General features: G+C 33.4%; 1 protein-coding gene across 1 annotated transcript; it reads right to left on the minus strand.

The window, feature by feature from the left end:
* Positions 1-749: 749 nt before the first annotated feature.
* On the minus strand, positions 750-11,910 carry LOC120083334 (obg-like ATPase 1). Its single transcript, XM_039039051.1, has 12 exons — positions 11,648-11,910; positions 11,050-11,217; positions 8,748-8,871; positions 8,300-8,391; positions 7,590-7,688; positions 7,282-7,395; positions 6,356-6,420; positions 4,764-4,883; positions 3,874-3,949; positions 1,791-1,883; positions 1,495-1,545; positions 750-1,032 (listed from the first exon to the last, which is right to left on the minus strand). The coding sequence occupies exons 1-12, from the start codon at positions 11,732-11,734 to the stop codon at positions 934-936; spliced, it is 1,188 nt and encodes a 395-aa protein (XP_038894979.1). The 5' UTR covers positions 11,735-11,910; the 3' UTR covers positions 750-933.
* Positions 11,911-22,620: the final 10,710 nt, after the last annotated feature.

Consider the following 22,620-nt stretch of genomic DNA (forward strand, 5'->3'; position numbering starts at 1 on the left):
AGTTTGAATTGTAATTTGATAAAATTAAAAATTTAAGATTAATATTGATACAAACAAGTTATTTTTATCGTGATTATATAATGAATTGAAATGGGAAGAGAACTAAACTAAGCAAATTTGAGAGAGGACAAAATTTAGAACCGCCCTTTCAATAAAATCTTATTGAAAGCACATCCATATAAAAAAAACCTTAAAAGTCAACCGTGATTTTTCCAATTAACTTGAAATAAGGGTTAAAAGAGTTAGAAGGATACAAATTTAGGCATATGGAATAAGAAGATTGTAGAAGTTTTTTTTTTTTTTTTTTTAATCCTCTTGAAGTTTAAAATGTTGAATGGTACAAAATGTTGATGAAAATATCAATAAAATGACGTCAAATGAATATTTCTGAAAAAAAAATTTTAAAAAAACATTTAAAATAATAACAAACAATTTACACATTTTAAACAAGTTAAACCCATGATTTCATAGAAACATCAACAAAAATGTCAAAATGTCAATGAAAATTTAATACCATGAGCACAAAATTTGAGATGTCCGAGCCACAACATTTTCTCGAGTCGGATCAATTCCGACAAGGAAGCTGCCACCATCGACTTGTTCTAAACATATGATTTTATTCAGATGGGAAAGTTAAAAGATTACGAAGAGAACCAAAATTAAGAGATGACTAAAAGGGCCATAGTCTTGTCTGCATACTGCTAAAGGATAAATGTGAAGAACAAAAATATCAAGCAGGTTTCTCTCTCTAATTTGAACTCAGAAATAGAAGAATTTCTTTATATTAAAGACCAACTCAATACAGGCTCTAAGTCCAAAATTCAGGGTTGATTTAATAAGACATTATCATAACCAAAAAAGAAAGGCAGGGAAGAACTCGAGAAATCTAATAAATTAAGAGTACAGAGGATCGATATTACGTTATATGGGGACTCATTTTTTGCCACCGCCTGAAACATTAAATTTGAAGAATATGATATCTCCATCTTGGACCACGTAAGTTTTTCCTTCTTGTTTGTATTTTCCAGCAGCCTGTAAAATGACGGGAGGGAGGTAAAATAGATACAGTCTTCCATACTCCAGATAAAATAAGGATAAATATGATAGACATGTCATTGTGTCATTACTCAGTTCGGGTTCGGGTTGGAACTTATTTTGATTAGAGATTGAGTTCTAATACAAAATGCAATCCCCTTGAAGTTGTGTAAAAATATTCAACCCAACCATAGCTCACTGATTAAAGTTACCCCTGGACCGAAAGCTCAAAGTTTGAATTCCTCACCTCTATATTTTGTTGAACTTTGAACTCGAAAAAAAAAATGATAAAGTTGCTTTTTGTAAGTTGTTAAATATGGAGAGAAATTGATTGATGATTAATTATGGTATATCATATATATTTTTATCATTTGTCGGAAACCCGTTTAAAATTCAGGCTTCAAATCCAAATTCTAGTTTCTAATACAGCAAGAATCAAGATTGAATATACATATGTACCTTGACTGCCGTCTCACTGCCAAGTTCCTTGAGATCCTCAAATTTCATGACCTAAAACCAACATAAAAATTAGGATAATATCCTACAAAAATTTCAAAGTTACAAAATAAAAAAAAAAAATCAAATATAAAAAAGATATCAAAAGAAGAAATAAAAAACCAACAAAGGCATGAAAAAGGTCAAAAAGCCCAATCGATCTAACAATCACACGGCCAAAACTTGAGGGCTCTGTTTACTGACAGTTGAATTTACGATTATGTTTAAATACAACATAAGCAACAAAGGCTCAGAATAACCTCGGCACAAATGAACCCTCTCTCAAAATCCGTATGAATTGTCCCTGCAGCTTGAGGAGCCTTTGTCTGTCGCCTAATTTGCCAGCATTTCACCTGCAAAGGTACATATATTCAGGATTAGATCAAGCTAAAAGTTATGACAGCAATAAATAGGAGACTTAGATAGCAAACAATCACAATTTGCCACATTTGCAGCAATCAAAGGAGACGAACAGAAGGTATTCTACATGAAAAGATAGAAGAAATCTCATAAACAGTAAACAACCATTAATGGGGGATGGGGGGAACCTGCGAGGTGATAACTAAATCAAGACAATTAGCCAAGTGTTGTATACTATGACAAAAGAATCAAGTAATTGGGAGAAGTAATTCAATCAAATTAAATAAAACCAAACAAAATTAGTCAAATTAGGTTGACGTTGTTAATAGTGATTAAAATTTTATTATCATTATTATTATTATTATTATTTTGGGTAATTAGGACGGTGAGTAAACTATTTAAAAGGAAGGGGTGAGACTTGAAAACAAGTACGAAAAACATAGAACCAATCATTTCAGTAGTTAAACATAGAAAACAAGTACGAAAAACTGAGCCAATCGGATTAATTCAATTAGAATTTAAAGTCTTTTGGTTTGGTTATCTAGTTCATTGTGTAAAGAACCAATCATTTCAGTAGTTAAATTTCCAGAACTGACAGAATCTATCTAGTTTTCACCCCTAAGATTTGGTCAAACCTGGTTATGAACTTGGAAACTCATCTGAAAGGCATGGGAGAAAAGTACATCATGAAACTTTGATGTATATGTCATAGCTCATGGCCATTACTACCGTCTACTTTGGGATGAGAGAGGACATCATAAAATAAATACTTTGGCTTAAATATCATTATTACTCATTACAACCATCCTCTACTTGAACAGAATTATTATTATTGTTATTGTTATTATAGAAACCATGCTTTCATTGAGAATAAGGGTACAAAATTGGAGAATACAAAAAAACAATGCCCAAAACGGCACCTGAACATCTAACAAGATAAAGAAAATGGCTCCAATATAATAAGACTCTGAGGATAATTACAAAAGTCCTTTGAAACAAATGTCTAAAGAGAGGCATTAAACTCGGTAAGGGGCACACCTCTTTCAATGACCTCTCATTCCTGTACCCTAAAATTTCTCTCATTCCTTCGTAAAATGGCAAAAACCAGCCAGCCAAATGGTACAACACCCTTATTTCAGAAGCCAGATAGAATAAGACGTCCATCATAAAATGAGAACCATATTATCATAAGACACAGACCCAATGTCTCCGAAAAGAAGTCCTAAATCAATAGTGCAAACTTGCATCTAAATCCTCAAGTGGCTCCCTATAAAGAATAGACCACTACAGCCCAAGGTTAAAGGAAAAGTGTCTTTGAACGCAGTCCATAGGGTTGACTCTCCCGTGTAAAGCCAGACAAGCAAAGAACTTAATCTTCTTTGGTGATTTTTATCTTCCATGACAAGGAAAATATAGGGTTTCTAGGAGTGTTATGTGTACCCAGGAGAGAAGGTAAAAATGACAAGAAAGCTCTTTAGAGGGATTGGGTGACCAAAAACGAGTATCTCCATTGCCCCAGTGGCGAGCAGAGATGGACCTCTCCAAAAGAGTGACTAGAGCCAACACGTCGAAAGCTTCCCCATCTGACGAGGGGGCGTAAAAATGGAAATTGAGCAAATAAGAATTACCCAAATAAGAAATTATTGAAGATACGGGGGTAGACCTCAGTGAGGAAAGCTGACCCAAAGCTTGAATTTAACCCTGTTCAACACCAGAGATAAATAATTTCCATAATTTGGATAACTACAAGTCTACAAGATTATCATCCTCAGCAGAGAGAAGGCATGCTTCTTTAGTGTTGTATTCCTAAGTCCTAGGGCTCTAATCTCATTCATATATATAGAACCAAAGAAAACATCGATACTCACTACTTCAACCATCAAAGGCAAGAAATGGTAATAATGTTTGTAATATTAGAATAACTTTTAATTTATACAAGCATAAAGCATATGTACATGTAAATAATTATGATAAATATTTTACCTCATCAGGTCCAGCAGTGAAGAAGTATATGAGATTGATCGCGGAGAACCCAGTCTTTATGATCTTGGGAAGGGCACTGCAACAATGTTAATCATGTTCAGTGCTGCATCAAATCATTATTATACAATGTGAAGCTTCAAAATCATTGTGAAAGTAACACTGTTTAGTCTTACAGTTGGGCAGGTTTTCTTTCCCCTTCCTCAATCATATTCTTGTTAGCATAGATATTCACATTGTATGCCAACAGAATACGTATGTGGGTAAGCAATTTATTTAATTAGAGTAGATGGGTTTGTTTGAAAATAAAAAATCACTGTAGCGTGAACTAGAACTCGTAGTACTTTTCCATACACGTCAATCAAGTACAATATTGTATTCACTTAGAAGATAGTGGATTCTCTTGCTACATTTAAATTGGGCAAGGGCACTTGGATTTCTTTTTGGAAGGATAATTGGGCTTGTGCATCTTTTAAGGACCTATTTTCCACATTTTTTCTCTCTTTCTCCATCTCCTAGTGTGTCTGTGGCAAAAGTAAGGGATTCTTTCACTTTATGAAGGAACATTGCATTTAGACAGCCGATCACTGACTTTGTTTTTCTTATGAGTACTATTTCATCTCTTAAAGTTGCCCCTTCAACACATTCAAGGAAGGTCTTTGGAACCCTCAGGGCTGTTTACACTAATATCTTTGACAAGAAAGTTAGCTTCTTCCACGCCCTTACAAAATGATTCATTGTGGTGCGGATAATATGGAGGACTGAGAGTCCTAAGAAGATCAACATACTAAAATCATTATTTGATGCCATGTTCGTAATTAGTACTAAATTATTTTATTCCCAAACCCCCCCNAAAAGTCCTTAGCACTACAAAGCCAAGACTGGAAACTCGCCTTTGAATCTTGTTCTCTTCACAATACTTTTCTACTTCAGCTGGCGATGACATATCTGCAAGATTTCTTTCTAACACGCCACTGAAAGGAATGATTGTTTCACCACCATGTTCCTGCACCCTGTTATTAGGAAAGGGTTATTTTATTTGTAACAAGCAAATTCCAGATGAACTTGAAGAGAATTAAAATGCAAGTCCAAGTAGCATCATACTGGGAGGAAAGCAGAGAGAAGGAATCAAATGGACATTTTCATTGGAAAAAAATGGACATTAACATAAAACACATTGCTTTCTGCGTGCAGTTCAATCTATAAATAGCACTTTTCTTAATAAATAAATAGCACATGTATTAGACAATGAGAAATTAATTCAAATACGTAGACTTTTAAATGGAGAGGGATAAAAAAACAAAACTTCTAGTTATAAAATATCAAAGGAAATGATAAGCATAATATTGGGTAAGTGAGCCAAGACAGTGTATATTAAATTTGTTCTATTGGAAAGAAGAAACCAAACTATGATTATATGATGATTATATGATCTACAGGGAAAACTAAGTGAATAATAAATACCACCGATAGAATAGCAAGCATAAAACTGCATAAAACTGCGGGATCAATAAAATCTAACATTGAGCATGTTAAAACAAAATCAAGAGCAATATTTTTCTAATTTGTTAGCAACTATCAGGAAGTAACGTGTGCAGACACTGCACATTATTAACAAAAAAAAACAAGCAAATTCCACGAAAGTCATAAAGGGAAAACTACCTTTTTGTCCATGAGGTTTGAGTAATAGGTCTGTCTATTTAGTCCATAGATTTCAAAATCTTACACCTCCATCCCTAAAATCTAGGAAACAGTTTATTGTAGCCTTCACCTGAAGCAACTTAACAGAAAATGGCATGACATATCTTATAATAAAATAGATGATTTGACTATTGAAAAAAAAAAAAAAAAAGAAAGAAAGAAAGAAGAATCCTCTATCTTCTCTCTTCCTTGCACCCCCACCTCCCCACCCTTCAGCTCTCTCATCTCCGATGAGCACTGTTTAACGATGGTGAGACTCATGACCCCACCTTCACAAATCCCCTTCTCCCTCACCTTTTTCCCTCTCCTCAAACCCTCTCCGTCTCTCACTTTCGGCCCTTAAGTTCTTTTTCTTTTTCTTTTTCTCTTTTTTTTTTGAGCAATGAAGCTCATCCCTTCAATGTCGGAAGCTCCAATGGGCAAAGACATCATGCCTTTCTTACATCTTCTTCTGTGCTTCTTCAATGTTTCAATCTTCCCCTGTTTCACTTACCCCCGACAAAGATCTTTCTCTTCCCCACCTGGGTTTTAGTTTATTGCTTGTTTTCCATTTCCTTTTGGGCTTTCCTTTTCTTTTCCCCTTTCAACATTCCCCTCTTTCCATGTATAAGATTTTGAAACTGAAGACTAAACAGGCCATTAGACCTACTACTCAAACCTCAAAAACCAATTAGGTGATTGTTTCTTTAATAAATTAATCTGACGGTACATACATTTGCATGCACATGAACAAGGCGGTAGTAGGAAATGAGAAAAGATATACAGCAAAATATAGATTATGTACCAGGCATGAATCTTTGGGAGAAATTTATTCTTTTTTCTTTGGTAATCTTTCTCCGTCATGTTAACCTACAAAATGTAAATATGAGCACAATCAAAATATCATTCAGGTCATAAAAGCATTTTAGAAGAAATTATAGGAGTAGAAAACAGATCGTCCATAGCTTTATCAATAAGTATTGCTGCATACGGCTACTGAATAATCAATGAGGGAAAAAAAAACCAATTACTTCCACAGCACCATAATTGACTTCAAATGTCAAAATCCAGCATCTATCTAATTCCAATCTTATAGGTTTACATGGTTCAACCTCTGAGACAACAATAAAACTTGATATGGCAGAAAGGACTTAGAATTGTCTTTGTATCATGCAGTTGGGTTTGAAGGCATAGATTTATTTTATTGGAATTTCTATGATCTGCTAAAAGATTTTGTATTCTATTTGGGAGGAGGCCAAGTGCTTCACTCTAACAACCTAGGTTTCAGGATTGAGAGATCTTGGGAGGAGGCCCACACTAAAGGCTACTCGGTCATCTTGGCTAAGGCCTCTTTCCTCCTCCACAGCATCCAGCCTTTCAATGACCTTAGCATCGCTAGTCTCTTGAGTTTAATTAATGTTACCAAGAGTGATAGTTGATCGAAGTTTAAATAGTCCTTGAGGTCCTTCAGTTTCTGAATAAAAGAAAAAGAGCAATCTACTTCTACAAAACACATACTTTAAAATTTTGGATATTCAATTGAAGAATAAATAATAAAAGACATCATAACAAAACTAAGACACGGAATTTGGGAAAACATTCATATTTTAATCAATATAACAGATTAGAATTGAAAATGATATGATTATCTAGTAAAAGTATAAAGATGACAAAGAACCAATAAGTATATGTTATAATAACAGAGATACTTGTTAACGTGATAAGACTTACCAAGTAAACAACAGGCTTGGCCGTGAGCAACTGAAAAGTATTGAGAATCTCAACATCAGCAGCTTTCCAATCACCTAAACGAACATCTTTGCCTTCTTCAAGTGATGCCTTGACCTGAAAACGTAATTACATTTATCAATTTAGCTTCTTGAGCATTAATAATATTGTTTTTGTTCATCAATTTCAATTAACCTTCAATTAGTGACTATGGTAATATTAAAGAGTACAAAAAAGTACATTGGACCAGAACGTAGATGAAGAGAAAGCACATCAAAAGAATAACAGAATTCCAAATATGTAAACCACACCTTTTGGCAACATTCAAGTTCAATCTTCAACTGCTTGTCGTTGCTTCTCTTCATGCTCTTCTCAAGATCCTCAATTTTATTTTTAATAAATTCAATATCCTGGGTGTGGCACAAGTTTTTAATGAATAAGACATTTTCAGAGGTGCTATCAGGAGGAGAAATGACAATAACATTTAAAAAAAATAAAAATTAGGGAGAAAGCATGTTTTTTCAACTAAAATGTCCAAGCCATAAAGCACCTAAGATACCCAGCAATGTTTGCATGTCTAAAGTTCAAGAAAGTAAGATGAACCGCTCCCCTCTCCCTCCTACTAAAAAAGACTATATATATTTATATATATATATATATTGCAAACAGTACAAGAAACAATTAACTTTATTATTTTATAGAATATCAGGCACTGTAAATTTGTATAACTGGTATTTAGAGGAGGCAACGTAATTCAAGTATCTTCTACTTAATGTTAGGGGATGTCAAACATTAGATCCGTGGTACATGTAAATTGTAATGTCATCCATGCTACTAGGTGATGGCATGATAGAAGAGGGACCTTAGATTTCGTTTTACTTCTTAAAACAAATAAAATATCTCATTTTTGAGAGTGCAAAGCATTTCCTGTTCTCAACTTGACAGTAAATTATAAAAATTAAATTATTCAAAACCGACATTCAAATTTAGAAGACAACCAAAATTGCAAAATAAGGCAAACCTTCAAACGTAGTTCTTCGCTGATAACCTCTAAATCCCTAACAGGATCCACTGTATCGTCAACATGGATAATATCTGCATCCTCAAATGCACCTAGAAAGAAAAGAAAAGGTTTAATGCTTGCTGTGCATGAAATCAAACTGTCATCATCTAGAATGTTATTTTTTATAAGAAACAAATTTTATTGGTGTATCCTCATCGAGAATGTTAAATCAGTTATTAATGCAATCTGCTGAAAACAAGCAACAAAACTTCAAAGTACAGGGCACAGTTGATGTGGACATCTTACCCTAGAATGTTTTTCTAAAAGAAATAAATTTATTGATGTATCCTCATCTAGAATGATTAATGTAAAATCAGTTATAAATGAAATCAGTTATAAATGCAATCAGTTGAAAACAAGCAACAAAACTTCAAAGTATAGGGCATGGTTGATGTGGACATCTTACGTAAAACATGGAAAATGCCATCAACAGCACGGATGTGCGATAAGAAACTATTGCCCAACCCCTGTCCTTCATGAGCTCCTCGAACCAGCCCAGCAATGTCATGGATTTCTAGAAATGCCGAAACCTATACATTAAGATTACTTCAGAATGATGTAACACAAAAACCTAAATTGAATTTGATATTGTACAAAGTAACATAGTACTATTGCTAAATAAAAATGTAAAAGAATTTTGTTCGTATGATAAATTCTAAAAAGCAAATTCTCCAGAATCCCTTTCAAAGTACCAGAGCAAAGGGTTGAGAAATTCCAACTCAGAAAGAAACCCACAAAAGTACCTCCACCTTTGATTAGGGCTTTTCAGAAGTGCGACTTATTTTGAGTCCTTTTAACAACCTCAACAAAACCTCCTCTAGCTTCATTGATAGCTTTGAAAGAATCCCAATTCCATAAATCCAAATGTCAATTGAATTTGAATACCACTAGGCATCCAACCACCATAAGGGGGATAAACATGGTTTCTTTACAAAGAGTAACATCTAATTTTTCATAAGAAAAACAAATCATTGACAGTAATCCAATTTTTATTTATGAAGAGTAACCAAATGTAAATGAGATCACCCACAGCAAGGCTCCATCCAATTTGCAAGGGTTAAGTGATCATTTAGGCCAATGAAATCATGCCAACAATTTTCAACGTCATTTTTTTATGAGATGCAAAGGAATTCATTCAAAAAGGGCAAGAAGCCACAAAAGAACAACCTAAGTGCCAAGGGGACAAGACAACCCCTTCCTCAAAGGAAGGATTACAAAAAGACTTTCCAGTCTAAATTGATGGTACCAAAATGATGTGGTTACAAAACAACCTGTATCACAAAAAGAGGACAAAGAACAAGAATTATCAGAGAAAACCCACACATTTCTTTCCTTCCAAATGAGCCGTGAAATAGTTCTCACAACATTCTTCCAAAGAACCCTAGACTTATCTTTCACAAACCCACCAGCAAGAGCTTCATGCAACCACAAGCTCATGGACTTAGGAAAACACCCTTGCTGTCCAAACAACTGTCTAAACTGATTCCGCACATTTTCAGCAAAGCATAATGGAGTAACAAATGGCTGATCGATTCTTCACTACTGCAGCACATAACAAACATATTCAGGGAAAAAGTCAAGCTAGCGAATCTTCTTTGAACCATAGCAAAGGTGTTGATACTATTTAGAGCAACTTGGGAATACAGGGCTCCAGCAGCAAGGCTAATCTTCATCATTCATCCAACTCCTATCAAAGAGGTTTCTTCTAAGCCCCAAGTCCCGACCATTTCCATTCCACACATTTTGAACAGTATTAGACTTGGCATTTGAGATTCTGTAAATGTTGAGGAAAGGGATTCCGAATCGATCGAATCCTTCATGATCGAGCAGAATAAAGAAGGATTTTCAACATCATAGTTGAAGCATTTGCATGTAATAATTTTAACAACATCCAAATTGATCGCCTCCTCCAAGGTCAACCAGAATAAACAAGAATGGCAGGTTTTCATTGAAGTTATTCATCATGCCTAGGAAACTTATCCAACCCCTTTTTCCACCTTTAAAAGACCATATAACAACATTTTCTTCCCTGTCCATGGACTTCATAGATTCAATAATGAATCCAATGTATTTATCACGTTTTTCAACCCAAAGATATACCGTAAAGGCTGAAACACGCTTCTTTGAGAAGAACTATCATTCTTAGGGGTAAGAGGATAGTTTGAAAACAACAATAGAGCTATGAGAGAGATGAAAATGGATAGGGCAAATCATTCAATGCTCCTAAATATCATCAACCGTCAAACACCTATGCCTTCCTCCGGGGCTTGCAGACCTCTTACTATGATAGTGAATCTTCCTGTGCATGGGGTTTGTACTTTAGCACAAGATTCCAATTTCATGTTTTATGAACTTCTGTCAAAACTTTGACACCGCAACGAAATCTTATCACGTGAAACTCCTAGTTATAACTGTCATAGAAGATTATTCTTTCACAAAAAATAATTGATCAAATTGATCAAACAAAAATAATCAAGCGGATGGAACGGTGCATTAAATAACAAACTTATATGACAATATTATTGATGGTTTAGATATTGTGCAATTATTTTACTGCTTTAGAGCTCAACATGCATATGGAAGTCTAGTATTGCACAGAACATTACTTACTAGCACTTGGATCTCTACAAATTCTCGATTCTACTAGACGTAACTAAAATAAAGAACAACTTTCCATCTCTGACTTAAAATGGAAACAGTAAACAAACCTCGCTTTTAGGTTTGTATAAGTTGCAGAGCCATTCAAACCGATCATCAGGCACATTTACTCTGGCTTCATTAGGTTCAATAGTGCAAAAAGGGAAATTTTCAGCAGGTATGGACAGCTTTGTGAGTGTGTTGAAAAGAGTAGATTTGCCAACATTAGGCAATCCAACCTGAAATCTCAAACAAATACCAATCACAAAACTGAAAAGATGAATAATCAGTAGTTAACAACAATAATAGCCTTTCAGAAAAAGTGCAGAGAGTATCAAAAGCCAGGTCCATCCAGAGTTTTAAAAGCAGAAGAAGATGCATAACTTCCAAACATACGCTAAACCAATCAAAAGCTAAGTTAATGAATAAATAAAGACTAATAAGAAACAAACTCAATCAACTTCGTAAACTAGAAAACTATAAACCGCGTAGTCTCATAACAGAACATCATAATGAGCACTCGCATCCTGGATTAATATTCGGGATAAATAAACAGTTCAATGAAATTTCATTCTTAGCCATTCCAAGCAATCAATCAATGCATGACTGGGAATCCACTATAATCCAGATAATTAAAAGAGAAACAAAATGATCGAAGCAAGAACATACAATTCCAATCTTGAGATGTGAAGAAAAACGGCCAAGAATAGGTCGTTCAACTGGAGCTTCCTTGGATTTCGAAGCTTTGGGAGGCATTGCCGATACTGAGTGGAAAAGAAATGGGTGTACCGGCTAGCTGCTGAGCTTTGGTGCCGGATTCAGAGAGCGAAGTGAGCAGCCGAGGAGGAGGGCTTTGTTGTCCCTTATGCCATCCACGAAGCCCAACCCAACTGTTTAAACCCTAGCAAATTCACTCGCGTTTGACAAACGCAGCCCCACTTTACGATGTAATTTCAGTAGAACTTGATTTTTCCTTCTTTTTCTTTTTCTTTTTCTTTTTCTTTTTCTTTTTTAATAATAAAGTAAAGACACGTTTTATTACAGATTACCTTAATTTCACGATGATAATGTTGTTGGTCCTCATTTTTGTAAATAATGGAGATAACCGTCTACATTGTTAGATAGGGGTAGCACTAAAACGTGTCAATTTTCTATATTGCCCTATTCACCTTAGTGAGTGTAAAATTTTGATAATCGTGTTTGAAAATAATTTTAAAATTATTAAAATCACTTTTGTTATTTTTAAATTCTCTACGAAAATACTTTTCATTGTACAAAATCAATTTGTTGAATAAGAAATTTCGACTAATCACGAGTTGTCACATCATTATAATGAAAGTCCAACCCCATTGTAGAAATTATAAATTGGATTGATCGAGTAATTAAAGTCGTTCGGCCTAACCCAATTCAAATCAATTTTGAGCCAAATTAAAGTTTGGGCTCAAACCCAATATTTGTGCCAAAAGCAACTGGGTCTAAGCTTATATAAGGCCCATGGAAATCCTCTATAAATAGAGAGGTTTTTTCCCTTCATTTAAAGGAGGTTGGAAGAACTGAAAGCTAAAATTCTGAAGACCGAAATTTCAAAGCTCCAAATTGGAAGAATATAACTCCTCACGAGATCTAAAGACTAAAGTTCAAAAGACTTCTAGAAGATCAAGAGACTCTCTAGAGCTCTTCGAGTCATAAATTCTACAGATCGATCATCTAAAAAGATCAACAAGTTTAACATTAGACTTTACTTTTCAAATAGAAAGCATCGAATGATCAAATATTAGAGATTGTACTCACTATACAATACTTAAATTAATACAAATATAAAGTTTAATTTCGACTAATTAAATTTCGTCGAAAATCTCGTGCGAACAAATTATCACGTCTGGTGGGACCTCTCTACATTTCATCTCTTTCTATTTTGCAATATCTATTTAAACAAGCCGTGGCTTTTAAAGGCAATACTTCCAAAACTTCAAGCAATTTTTGTATGAGACCAATTACTCGAAGTCACTCCAGGAAAATACACCAATTTGAAGAGTTGCCACTCTCTGAGGTCGCGATGAATATATGTGAACAGTTGTCAAAGCAACCAAAAGGTGGAGTTGTAATCAAAGAAAGTCCAATACTCGACAAACATACTTTGTCTTATGAACAATCAAGTGAAAAGGGCGCCAGACCCAATTATAATGTTAGTCATGATGGTCGACGTGGGTACAAGTGAAGAAAGAATGGTTGAACTAGGAAAAACGTTAAGCATGCCAATGAAGGAAGTTGAAGAGAGAGATTGTGAAATTACATATCCAAAGAATCACATCGAAAGTCGTGATGATGTTAAATCAAGCCAAACACTTGTTGTCAAGGATAGTGACAAAGGGAAGACAATCTTGTAAGAAAGCCAACAACAACATGCAACTTCAATTGCTTCGTTGTTAGTTCAACAATTGCAAAATATAATTACAAACTCCATCGAGGCTCAATACAATAGTCCTCTTCAAAGTTCTCTCTTGTATTATAAAACATATACAAAGAGAATCGATAATTTAATAATGTCAATTGAATACTAGCCATATAAGTTTCAACAATTTGATGGGAAGGGCAGTCCAAAGCAATATATTGCTCATTTCATTGAAACATGTGAAAATGTTGGTACTGTTGGGATTTATGTCCTAAAGTATGGTAGTTAATGAGTTATTTGACATGATAGTTGAATATTTTAAATATACAATAATGGGTTATTCATTACAGTAAAAATCCAAGGTTTTTTTTTTGTTCCTGTGTTCGTGACTTTGGAGAGGAATCTCAAGAGAAGTAGTAATTCTTAAAGGGTAGGTTCTTCTATTCCCTCTATTTCTCTGTAGAAAACATGCTTATAGGTTTTATTTTGTTTATTCTGTTGTACATAATGTTATATGTTATTCATTGTTTTTTTATGTTTTTTCAAAATTGAAATTCAATTTCACGACGTTCACACGTTTCCGTGCAGAATTCCATTCCTTCAATTGGCATCAGAGTTAAATCATGCATTTTGATTTTCAATTTGAAATGAAAATAAAATAAAAGGTGGGTGAAATTTCTGTATTTTGAATGTTGAGATTTGCAAAAAATGATGTTTCAAATTTTGGTACTTAGATTCACTGCTTTAATGTGATTAAAGTTGTAAGAGCCTGTTGTTTTGGGCATTTAAATTATACTATCGAGTCTGTAAGTATGTGTCTTGAGCATTGGCAAGAGTCGTTGAGGAAGAAGATCAAGAACGGAGCAAAACGGACAAAGAATGAAGCAAAGACTTGCATTATATGCTGAAGCGTAAGGCACAACGTTGTGGCACTGTGGCACATAAAGACCAACGTAGCTATGCTCATCAACAACATTGCGACATTGAGGTCGAGCGTAGCGTTACACTACAGTAACAACGCAGCCCAACATAGCTACACTCGACAAGAACGTTGCTACGCTTCAGACGGTTGACGCGTGCAGGGAATTGCGACTAGACGTAGGTTCAATCCTTAGTGGCGGATTTGGCAACAGTTTTTTTAATTCGATTTTATGTAATTTATTTAATTTTAATTAATTAAATAGATATAATTTGATTATATTAATTTAATTAATTTTTTTATGGCTGTCAAAATTCGGTCTATTTGTTATTTATTTAATTTATGCATTTGATATATGATTAAATATTATATGTTGCACAATGTATGTCATATAGTTTTAAAATCCCACATTATGATAAATATTAATCATGTATCATATTTAATATAAGTGTTATATGATATAGTTGCATGATCTTATAAGCATGTACACGCATCATAATTAATATATATTATATTATATGATAGCATGTTTCATTAAGCATGTCCATGGAGGAACTCTTATGGGAGAGAACCTTGAGTGGAAGCGGATCGACCAAATTCCATTTTCATTAAATACAAAGTTTACAGTAAATAAAGAAACAAGATATGCATTTCATTATAATTTACAGCATGCTTTAGAAAGAATTAAAGGGTTTCAAGAAACCTCACATTTGAATACCTTTCTTCACGTTTTTCCCTCGAACAGATCATGAATTCCTTGAAGATCTTCTTCAAGAATAACCTCGAACAAAATCGAACACTATCACGAATGTTACCTTAGTATGCTCAAGGTGAGAACCCATGAGTGGTGGGCTCTGGCTATTTTGGTTACGAGGGAAAACTTAATGTATAGGAGGAAAGCTAGAGAACTCTCTCAAAGACTCAAAACCATACAACTCTTCTGTTGTCTTTCTCTCTTTCTCAATATCGATTAACCAACCCTAGAAGAGGAAACATTTTCTTTCATTGTTCTTGCCAAAAATAACCGCCACCCACTTACATGAGTGGAGAGATAAGAATGGGAAAGGAGTAGTAACTCTCTTCCTTATTATTTAAAAAATAATAATATAATAATAATATAAATATAAATATGATAACTAACTTATCATATTATATATATTAAATTATATGTTATATCAAATATAACATATAACCTATAGTTTTAATATTGTATCATATACAATATAAATTATAGTTTATTTTCTCTATAATACGACACTTAATATAAATCATATTTATATTAAAATTAACAACTATGAATCAAATTCATAGAAACTATATTTGAATTTCATTCAAATGTTTATTTCCTCTCATTAAGCTATAATGTATCAAATGCATTATGACAATTATATCACATATAATTGAAATAACTTAATTATATCATATATAATTAAATCCCTCTATTATTTTGAACAATTCAAATTAATCCAAAAACTGATTTTCAACTAATCCTATTGAGCTACCAAGGGGACCTCGTGGACCTATAACTTGAAGCTCCAATGGTACATGAATAATTAATTAAATTTTTTAATTATATTATTCATCATCCGTTAATTGTCAGGCACTCCACTAAAGTCTGACAACTACACTCTTTGCACTACAGATATATTTCTACGTCCATTGGATATAACCAATTAACAGTACGATGACCATTTACAAATTTTTCATAAGTACAGCTATACCAAATTACCGTTTTGCTCCTGTAGTTACATCTAACTCCTTAAGTACCACTGATCCCTCTAATGAACAATAGATCATAGTCCAACTATGACTAAACCCTTATCAGCCCAGAAGAGGGTGTGACACCACATTGTTCAAGACCTGAAATCAACCCTTAAGGGAGTAATTTATCTACTTACCACTGCCTCGGGAAAGGAGTGAATTCCATATTGTGTAGCTGTGTTCCCAACTCCCCAATTAGACAGTTCATTAAAATGGTAGGCTTGTTGAGTCGGTGATTTGGCCACTCTCACCCATACAAATCAAAGGACTACCCTCATAGGCAGTTCACAACCCGCTCAGGATTCAAGTCATGTTACCTATGGTCATCCTGGTGAAATGTAAGTCTCTATTATGAACGACGTTATATAATGAAACTAAACATTTCATGGTCTGGTCTTATACAAACTCCTTTATATAGAATATCCCCGCTCTCATGTCTATACATGAATGATCAGAATCATATCAATTGTAGCACTTTACAACAATTGTAACACATACAAAGCAGACCATACTCGTAGTGTTACCAGGATAAGGTACCCAGCCTTATCCATCTACTATAGACCATTTAGATTATCACTTAAACATGATCCACCCTGTCTCTACATACATGTTTAAGTTACAAAGATAACCTTGGATGTTAGTTTATTGGTTTGTTGTTAATGTAACTAAAATATCATATATTTTATAGACAATGAATAAAATATCATATATTTTATTAAATACGTAATGAGTTTGTTCAATAATGTTTACAAACTATAAGACCCTACGAGATTTAATGCATCAACCCCAACAATCCATGCATCATATCTTAATATAAATGTTATATTGTATGATGGGTATGTTTTATTTTCATTGATGATTAATATAATTGTTATATTTATATGATGAAAATGGAATTGCATTGAGTATGACATTACTTAGCAAATATAAATGTTATATTTAATTAATTCCATTAGATGCACGTAGTAGGTTTTAATGCTTCATTAATCTATAAAAGTTATAAATTTAATGAAATAGATTAAAATTTATAACCAAGAGTTGCATGCAAATATAGGTTTTAATTATTTTAAATAGTTTAAAATTAATTCACCTAGACTTATGTTAAAAATATTTCTAATATAATTAGAAATATTTTAATCTTTTATATTTGTTTTAATAGGATTAAAATAAATATAATAAAAGGTTAAATTTATAAAATAGTTGTTTATAAGAGATCTTTGTCTAATGAAGGTTCTGTCTAGGATTGAGGTATTTAAGCTAAAGTAAACGGAACAACCTTACATGGAAACTGACCTGGAAGATGAATTAGGCAACTATGTTATAAGCATGCAATACATGATTAAATTTATTAAAGTGTTTAATAAATTATAATCATACATTATTAAACTATCCAATATAAGAGTTATATTGGGTCAATTTAATAATGGACTTAGGTAAATTATTAGTCAGATTTACGTAAGTAATAAACCCTAGGTTTAAAACACTTAGTGGGAGGAAAATGATATACATGATATGTCAATTTCTTTCCACGTTCTCCCTAAAAGTTTACACCATGAGATCTATGCTCTGCGTCGTGGCACCATTTTGCTTGTGTCACCCTTCGAAAAATGTTTGCATGAAATTGATCACAAACTCCAGTAATAGATAGGATTTCTTTAGTTTTTACCTCAGTCAGTTTTTCCCTTCGGCTGGCTCATTGGAGCGAAACTCTAGGGTCTAAAATAAAGGGCCACACTTACAAAAAATTGTTAAGCAAGTTAATAATTTCTTGACAGAACAATGGTGACTAATCATTTTAGGAATAAGATTCCGGTGTATGATTGGTTGAGATTGTCTCAATTCAGTGAAATGATAACTGACCACCATTTAGTGGCTTTTATTCTAAATCACCGAAGCATTGTTGCAAAATTAGATGTCATATAGGGTATATTAAAATTTTGCTAAACTTTATTGGATTCAAAGGGTTTTGCATGTAACTAATATGAACAATTTGTATGGTTTCAGCAAACTTAAAAATGACTAGCACTACCATCAATCTACTCGAGGAGTGTCCTCAGGTCCCACTCCAACTACATCTTGAAATGTTCGGGATGCACACGAGAGGTGGATGAAGGCAAATGAAAAGACCAGAGCGTATATCTTGCCAGCTTGACTGAAGTCTTGGCAAAGAAACATGAATCAATGGTCACTGCAAGCGAGATTATGAATCCATTGCGAAATATGTTTGGACAATCATCCTCACAGATCAAGCACAATGCTCTGGAGTGTTGGGGTTGATGCCTTAAATCTAATGGGTCTTGTAGTTGTTATTGTATTCTACAAATGATTTAGTTAAATAAAGAGGTAGTTTATTTATCATTTAATTGTATTTATCCACAAGAACCAATAAGATTCAGGGTTATTTTTTAAAACTTAAACATGTATATAGAGACATACAGACGAATCATGTTTAAGTGATAACTTAAATGACCTGTAGTAGATGGATAAGGTTGGGTACTTTATCTTGGTGACACTACGAATACGGTTTGCTTTGTAGTTGTTATAATTGTTGTAAAGTGCTACAAATGATATCATCATAATCATTCATGTATAGACATGTGAATATAGGTGTTCTATACAAAGAGTTTGTATAAGACCGGACCACGAAATGTATAGTCTCTCTAAATAACGCCGTCGATAGATGAGACTTGCATTTCATCAGGATGATCACATGTGACTTGATCTAAATCCTGAGTGAGTTGTGAACTCCTACCTATGAAGGCAGTCCTTTGATTTGTATGGGCAAGAGCGGCCAGTTTCACCGACTCAATATGCTTACCATTTTGGGGATTTGTCTTATTAGAAATCTGGGAATACAGTTACACAGAAAGAAATTCACTCATTCTCCATAGTTAAAGACAGAAGATAAATTGTTTGGAATATCCTAGAACTTGCAGTTCGTAAATTATGTGTTAAGCATTCTATTTATCAATAAAATATTATTGAGCATTTTATTCAAATAAATTTGTTGATATTGCATTCTATTATGAAAATTCAATAAACATGTTCATGACTATAGTATGAATACTTTAACTTTATATGATGACATAAATAAGATCAAGTTAATAGTATATTGCCTAAATGGTCTATAAGTATAAGGTTGTAACACTATTGGACACAGTCCATTTTGTATAGGTAATACAAATGATATGATCCATAGATCATTCATGTAGAGACATATGAGTAGGGGCATCCTATGCAATGAGTTTGCATAAAGACTAGACCACGAAATAGTCACTTTTATTTATAATGACTGTTTACTGTTAAAACTGACTATTTCATACTAAAGTAATCTAGGATAACTCGATCTTTGAGCTAGCTATGAACTCCTGTTTGTTCGGGATTATCCTTTAATTTGCATGGGTGAGAGTAGCCCAACAGCAATGTTCAATAAGCCTTCCATTTTGGGATAAGACCAGATAGATAGCTAGGAACATAGCCCTACGAGATAGAATTCATTCATATCCATTTCAGGGTTAGCAGATAGGTTGTTCTCTTAAGTGTTAATTTCAGGTCTTGAACAATTGAGGACCCACCTTCTCATGATAGAGAAGGACATGATTCGTAAGTGGTATTATGAATCAATTGTTCATTAGAGGGTCAGTGGGAACTTAAGGAACAAAATGTATATTTATAGGGGTAAAATGATAATTTGACCTAGCTGTAAATACGAACAACCTGTGAATGAACGACTTACTGATTATGGTAAACATGGATAGAAATACATCTACAGTAAAGAGAGTGCAACTATTGAGCTATAGTGGTGTGTCTTGATGGTTAATGAAAAGTAATAAATTCAGTTTAAAGAGTTTAACTAATTAATTATAAATTATCGAAGCTCGTGATATGTAGTTCCAATAAGTCCCTCTACTAGCCCACAAATTGGAATAATGATTTGAGTAATTGATTGGATGAATTTTAATTTTAGGGTTATGAATTTGAAATATTCAAAATTCAGTTTTAGGGTTTATCAATTGATTGTATATGATGCAACTAAAACGTTTAATTTAATCAAAATTAAAACGAGATTGAAGAATCAATTGATTTAAACATTGATTTTAAATCAAATTGGTAGAATTAATGTTTTGTTAATAATATTAAGATATTAAATTAATTAAATTAGTTCGATTTAAATTATTTAATTTTGAATTAATTATATAAAACTAAAATTTAAATAAAATAGTTTTATTTAAAAGAAAAACCAATTTAATTGAAATTGATTTTTGAGTTAGTGGATTTTTCCCAAAAATTGGAAAAATCCACTAACAAACATTTATGGTGTTTTATCACTAAAATCCACCAAGAAGTAGAGATGTCCACGGGGCGGGGTCGGGCATGTCATTTCCCATCATCGTCCTCACTCCCCATTTTATTCCCCCATGAAATTTTCCACAGGGATCGGGGTGAGGATTCCCCACGGGAAATCTTTCCTCGTTACTTTTTTTTTTTTTCTGTAAAAAGCCAAATAATTTAAATCAAACAAATTTTAGTTAAATAATTAACTTTATCACTAAACTGTTTATTATGATTAGTTTTATATGATAATTTGAATTTAAAGATAAATTACTCAAATTTTAGCCTAAAAAAGCTAATTAATTTTTTTAGTAGAAAGAAATAAATATAAATCAAATTATTCACATATATAATCTAAATTTAAACATTCAATTCAAACATATTCATTATCTTTCCCAATAAATAATCAAATTTGAAATTTAAATGTAATATTTATATAATAATAATAATAACATAACATTAGATAACTATAATAGATAAATATGTAAAAGCTAATCGGGGCGGGGACGGGGCCGAGGCCGGGGGTGGGATTCCCCGTCCCCGTTTAGCTCACGGGGAATTTTTTTTCCCCTACTCCCTCCCGCATTCCCCGCCTAATCGAGGAATCTCCGCCCTGTTCGGGGTGGGGTCCCGCGGGGCCCCGTCCCCGTGGGAAAATTGGACATCTCTACCAAGAAGTCTTCAATTAAAAGAAAGTAGGAGTTGCCATACATGCAACCATGTTTTAATGCACGAAAAAGCTATATATAATGAAGCTTCATGCATGGAAATTGTAGAGAGATTGAGTTATTTATCCCTACTGCTGTAAAATCAAAACCCTACTCCACCCCCACTCTTCAATTCAACTTGGTTAAGAGTGTTTCCACTACATATTCCTTCTTGAGCATAGTTGAGAAGAACTTGTTGGTGGTCTATCTAAAGAATCCAGCTCAAACTTATAGAGATTCTGCTGAAATCATGAAGAGAACTACATAGGTATTGTCATCTTCAAACCCTCTTTTCAAAGCTTCATGAGTAGCATGTTTAAAACTCAAATTAAGTGTAGTTTAAGTGCTTATTGATTTTGAATTCTTCCTTTGCATGTAATATTACTCCTTCATAAATTGATCCCTTAAGGGCTGACTCTGAGGCTTAAACAATGTAGTGCCACAACCTCTCTTGGCCCTTAAGGAGTTAGATGTAACTACAGGGGCAAAACGATAATTTTGGCCCAACTCTATTGGAAGCAAGAAATTACTGACTACTGCCTTTCCTTTTAATCATTTACTTATGCTTATTGTTGTATTGCATCTTGTCTAAAAGATTATTCATTTTATAATCAACTACTCTATTTATATCCATATATCACATCATGTCTACTTTCATCATTTTCTTTGTCTTTACCTTCACCTTTTCATTTACCATGAGTTGCTAATTTTCACGGGACAAGGGAGAAGATTAATGCTATGAACTAAGTTAAACCTTTAAAGTGTAACCCTGTTTTATGGTGATTTAAATGCTTGCCTATGATCACTCATCGAGTCGAGTAGCTATGACTAACTGTCTGGGAGGGTAAGTAGTTGTGGAACTCACTAAACAAAGTAAAAAATCTTTCTAGATATAGCAATAACTTTATGCTCAAATGCAACACCACTCACGCATCATAGAAATATGACAAGTGTGACTGGCTGCCGAAAGGTGTGCGATGAACGACCACTCTCACCCACGCAACAACGCCAAAAACTTGTTGACAAAAACTTGCTGCGATCTTTGCGTGCTTGTCTATTGTGAACGACACGATACCGACCATGCGTTGATCTTATTATATGCTCAGTGTAGTGAATCATGAGCATGCCACAAGTTTTCTTATAGTTCGCCAAGTATAAACAAACTATAAGTTTAGTGGTACTTTTGGATAATGTTTATTAGTTAATTCGATATAAGATACACATATATATAGGTGAATGAGAAACCCTAATATAGGATATACAAAATTACGATAAAGGACGACTATACATATTAATTTAAATATATATGATGCCATCTAGCTCATTAAGGATAAAACAAGGAATAAATAGTTTTGGAATGATTTGAATTGGTCAAATTATTTAAGAAAATTTTTACATTAATGTGATTAATAAAAGGTATAATGTATATTGATACATTATAATACATAGTTAATTATGAATATGATTTATAATTAATATTAAGTATAAGGAAATTAATATAGTGTATATTGATACATTATAGTGCATTACG

The sequence above is a fragment of the Benincasa hispida genome, chromosome 8 (genome assembly GCF_009727055.1).
Source record: "Benincasa hispida cultivar B227 chromosome 8, ASM972705v1, whole genome shotgun sequence".
NCBI lineage: Eukaryota > Viridiplantae > Streptophyta > Magnoliopsida > Cucurbitales > Cucurbitaceae > Benincasa > Benincasa hispida.

Coding starts and splice junctions, on each gene's coding strand:
- LOC120083334 (XM_039039051.1), bottom strand. CDS start 11,734: ATGCCTCCCAAAGCTTCGAAATCCAAGGAAGCTCCAGTTGAACGACCT. Junction 1,884..3,873: donor TCACTGCTGGACCTGATGAG/GTAAAATATTTA, acceptor GTACCTTTGCAG/GTGAAATGCTGGCAAATTAG. Junction 1,546..1,790: donor GAGGGTTCATTTGTGCCGAG/GTTATTCTGAGC, acceptor TGTTGGTTTTAG/GTCATGAAATTTGAGGATCT.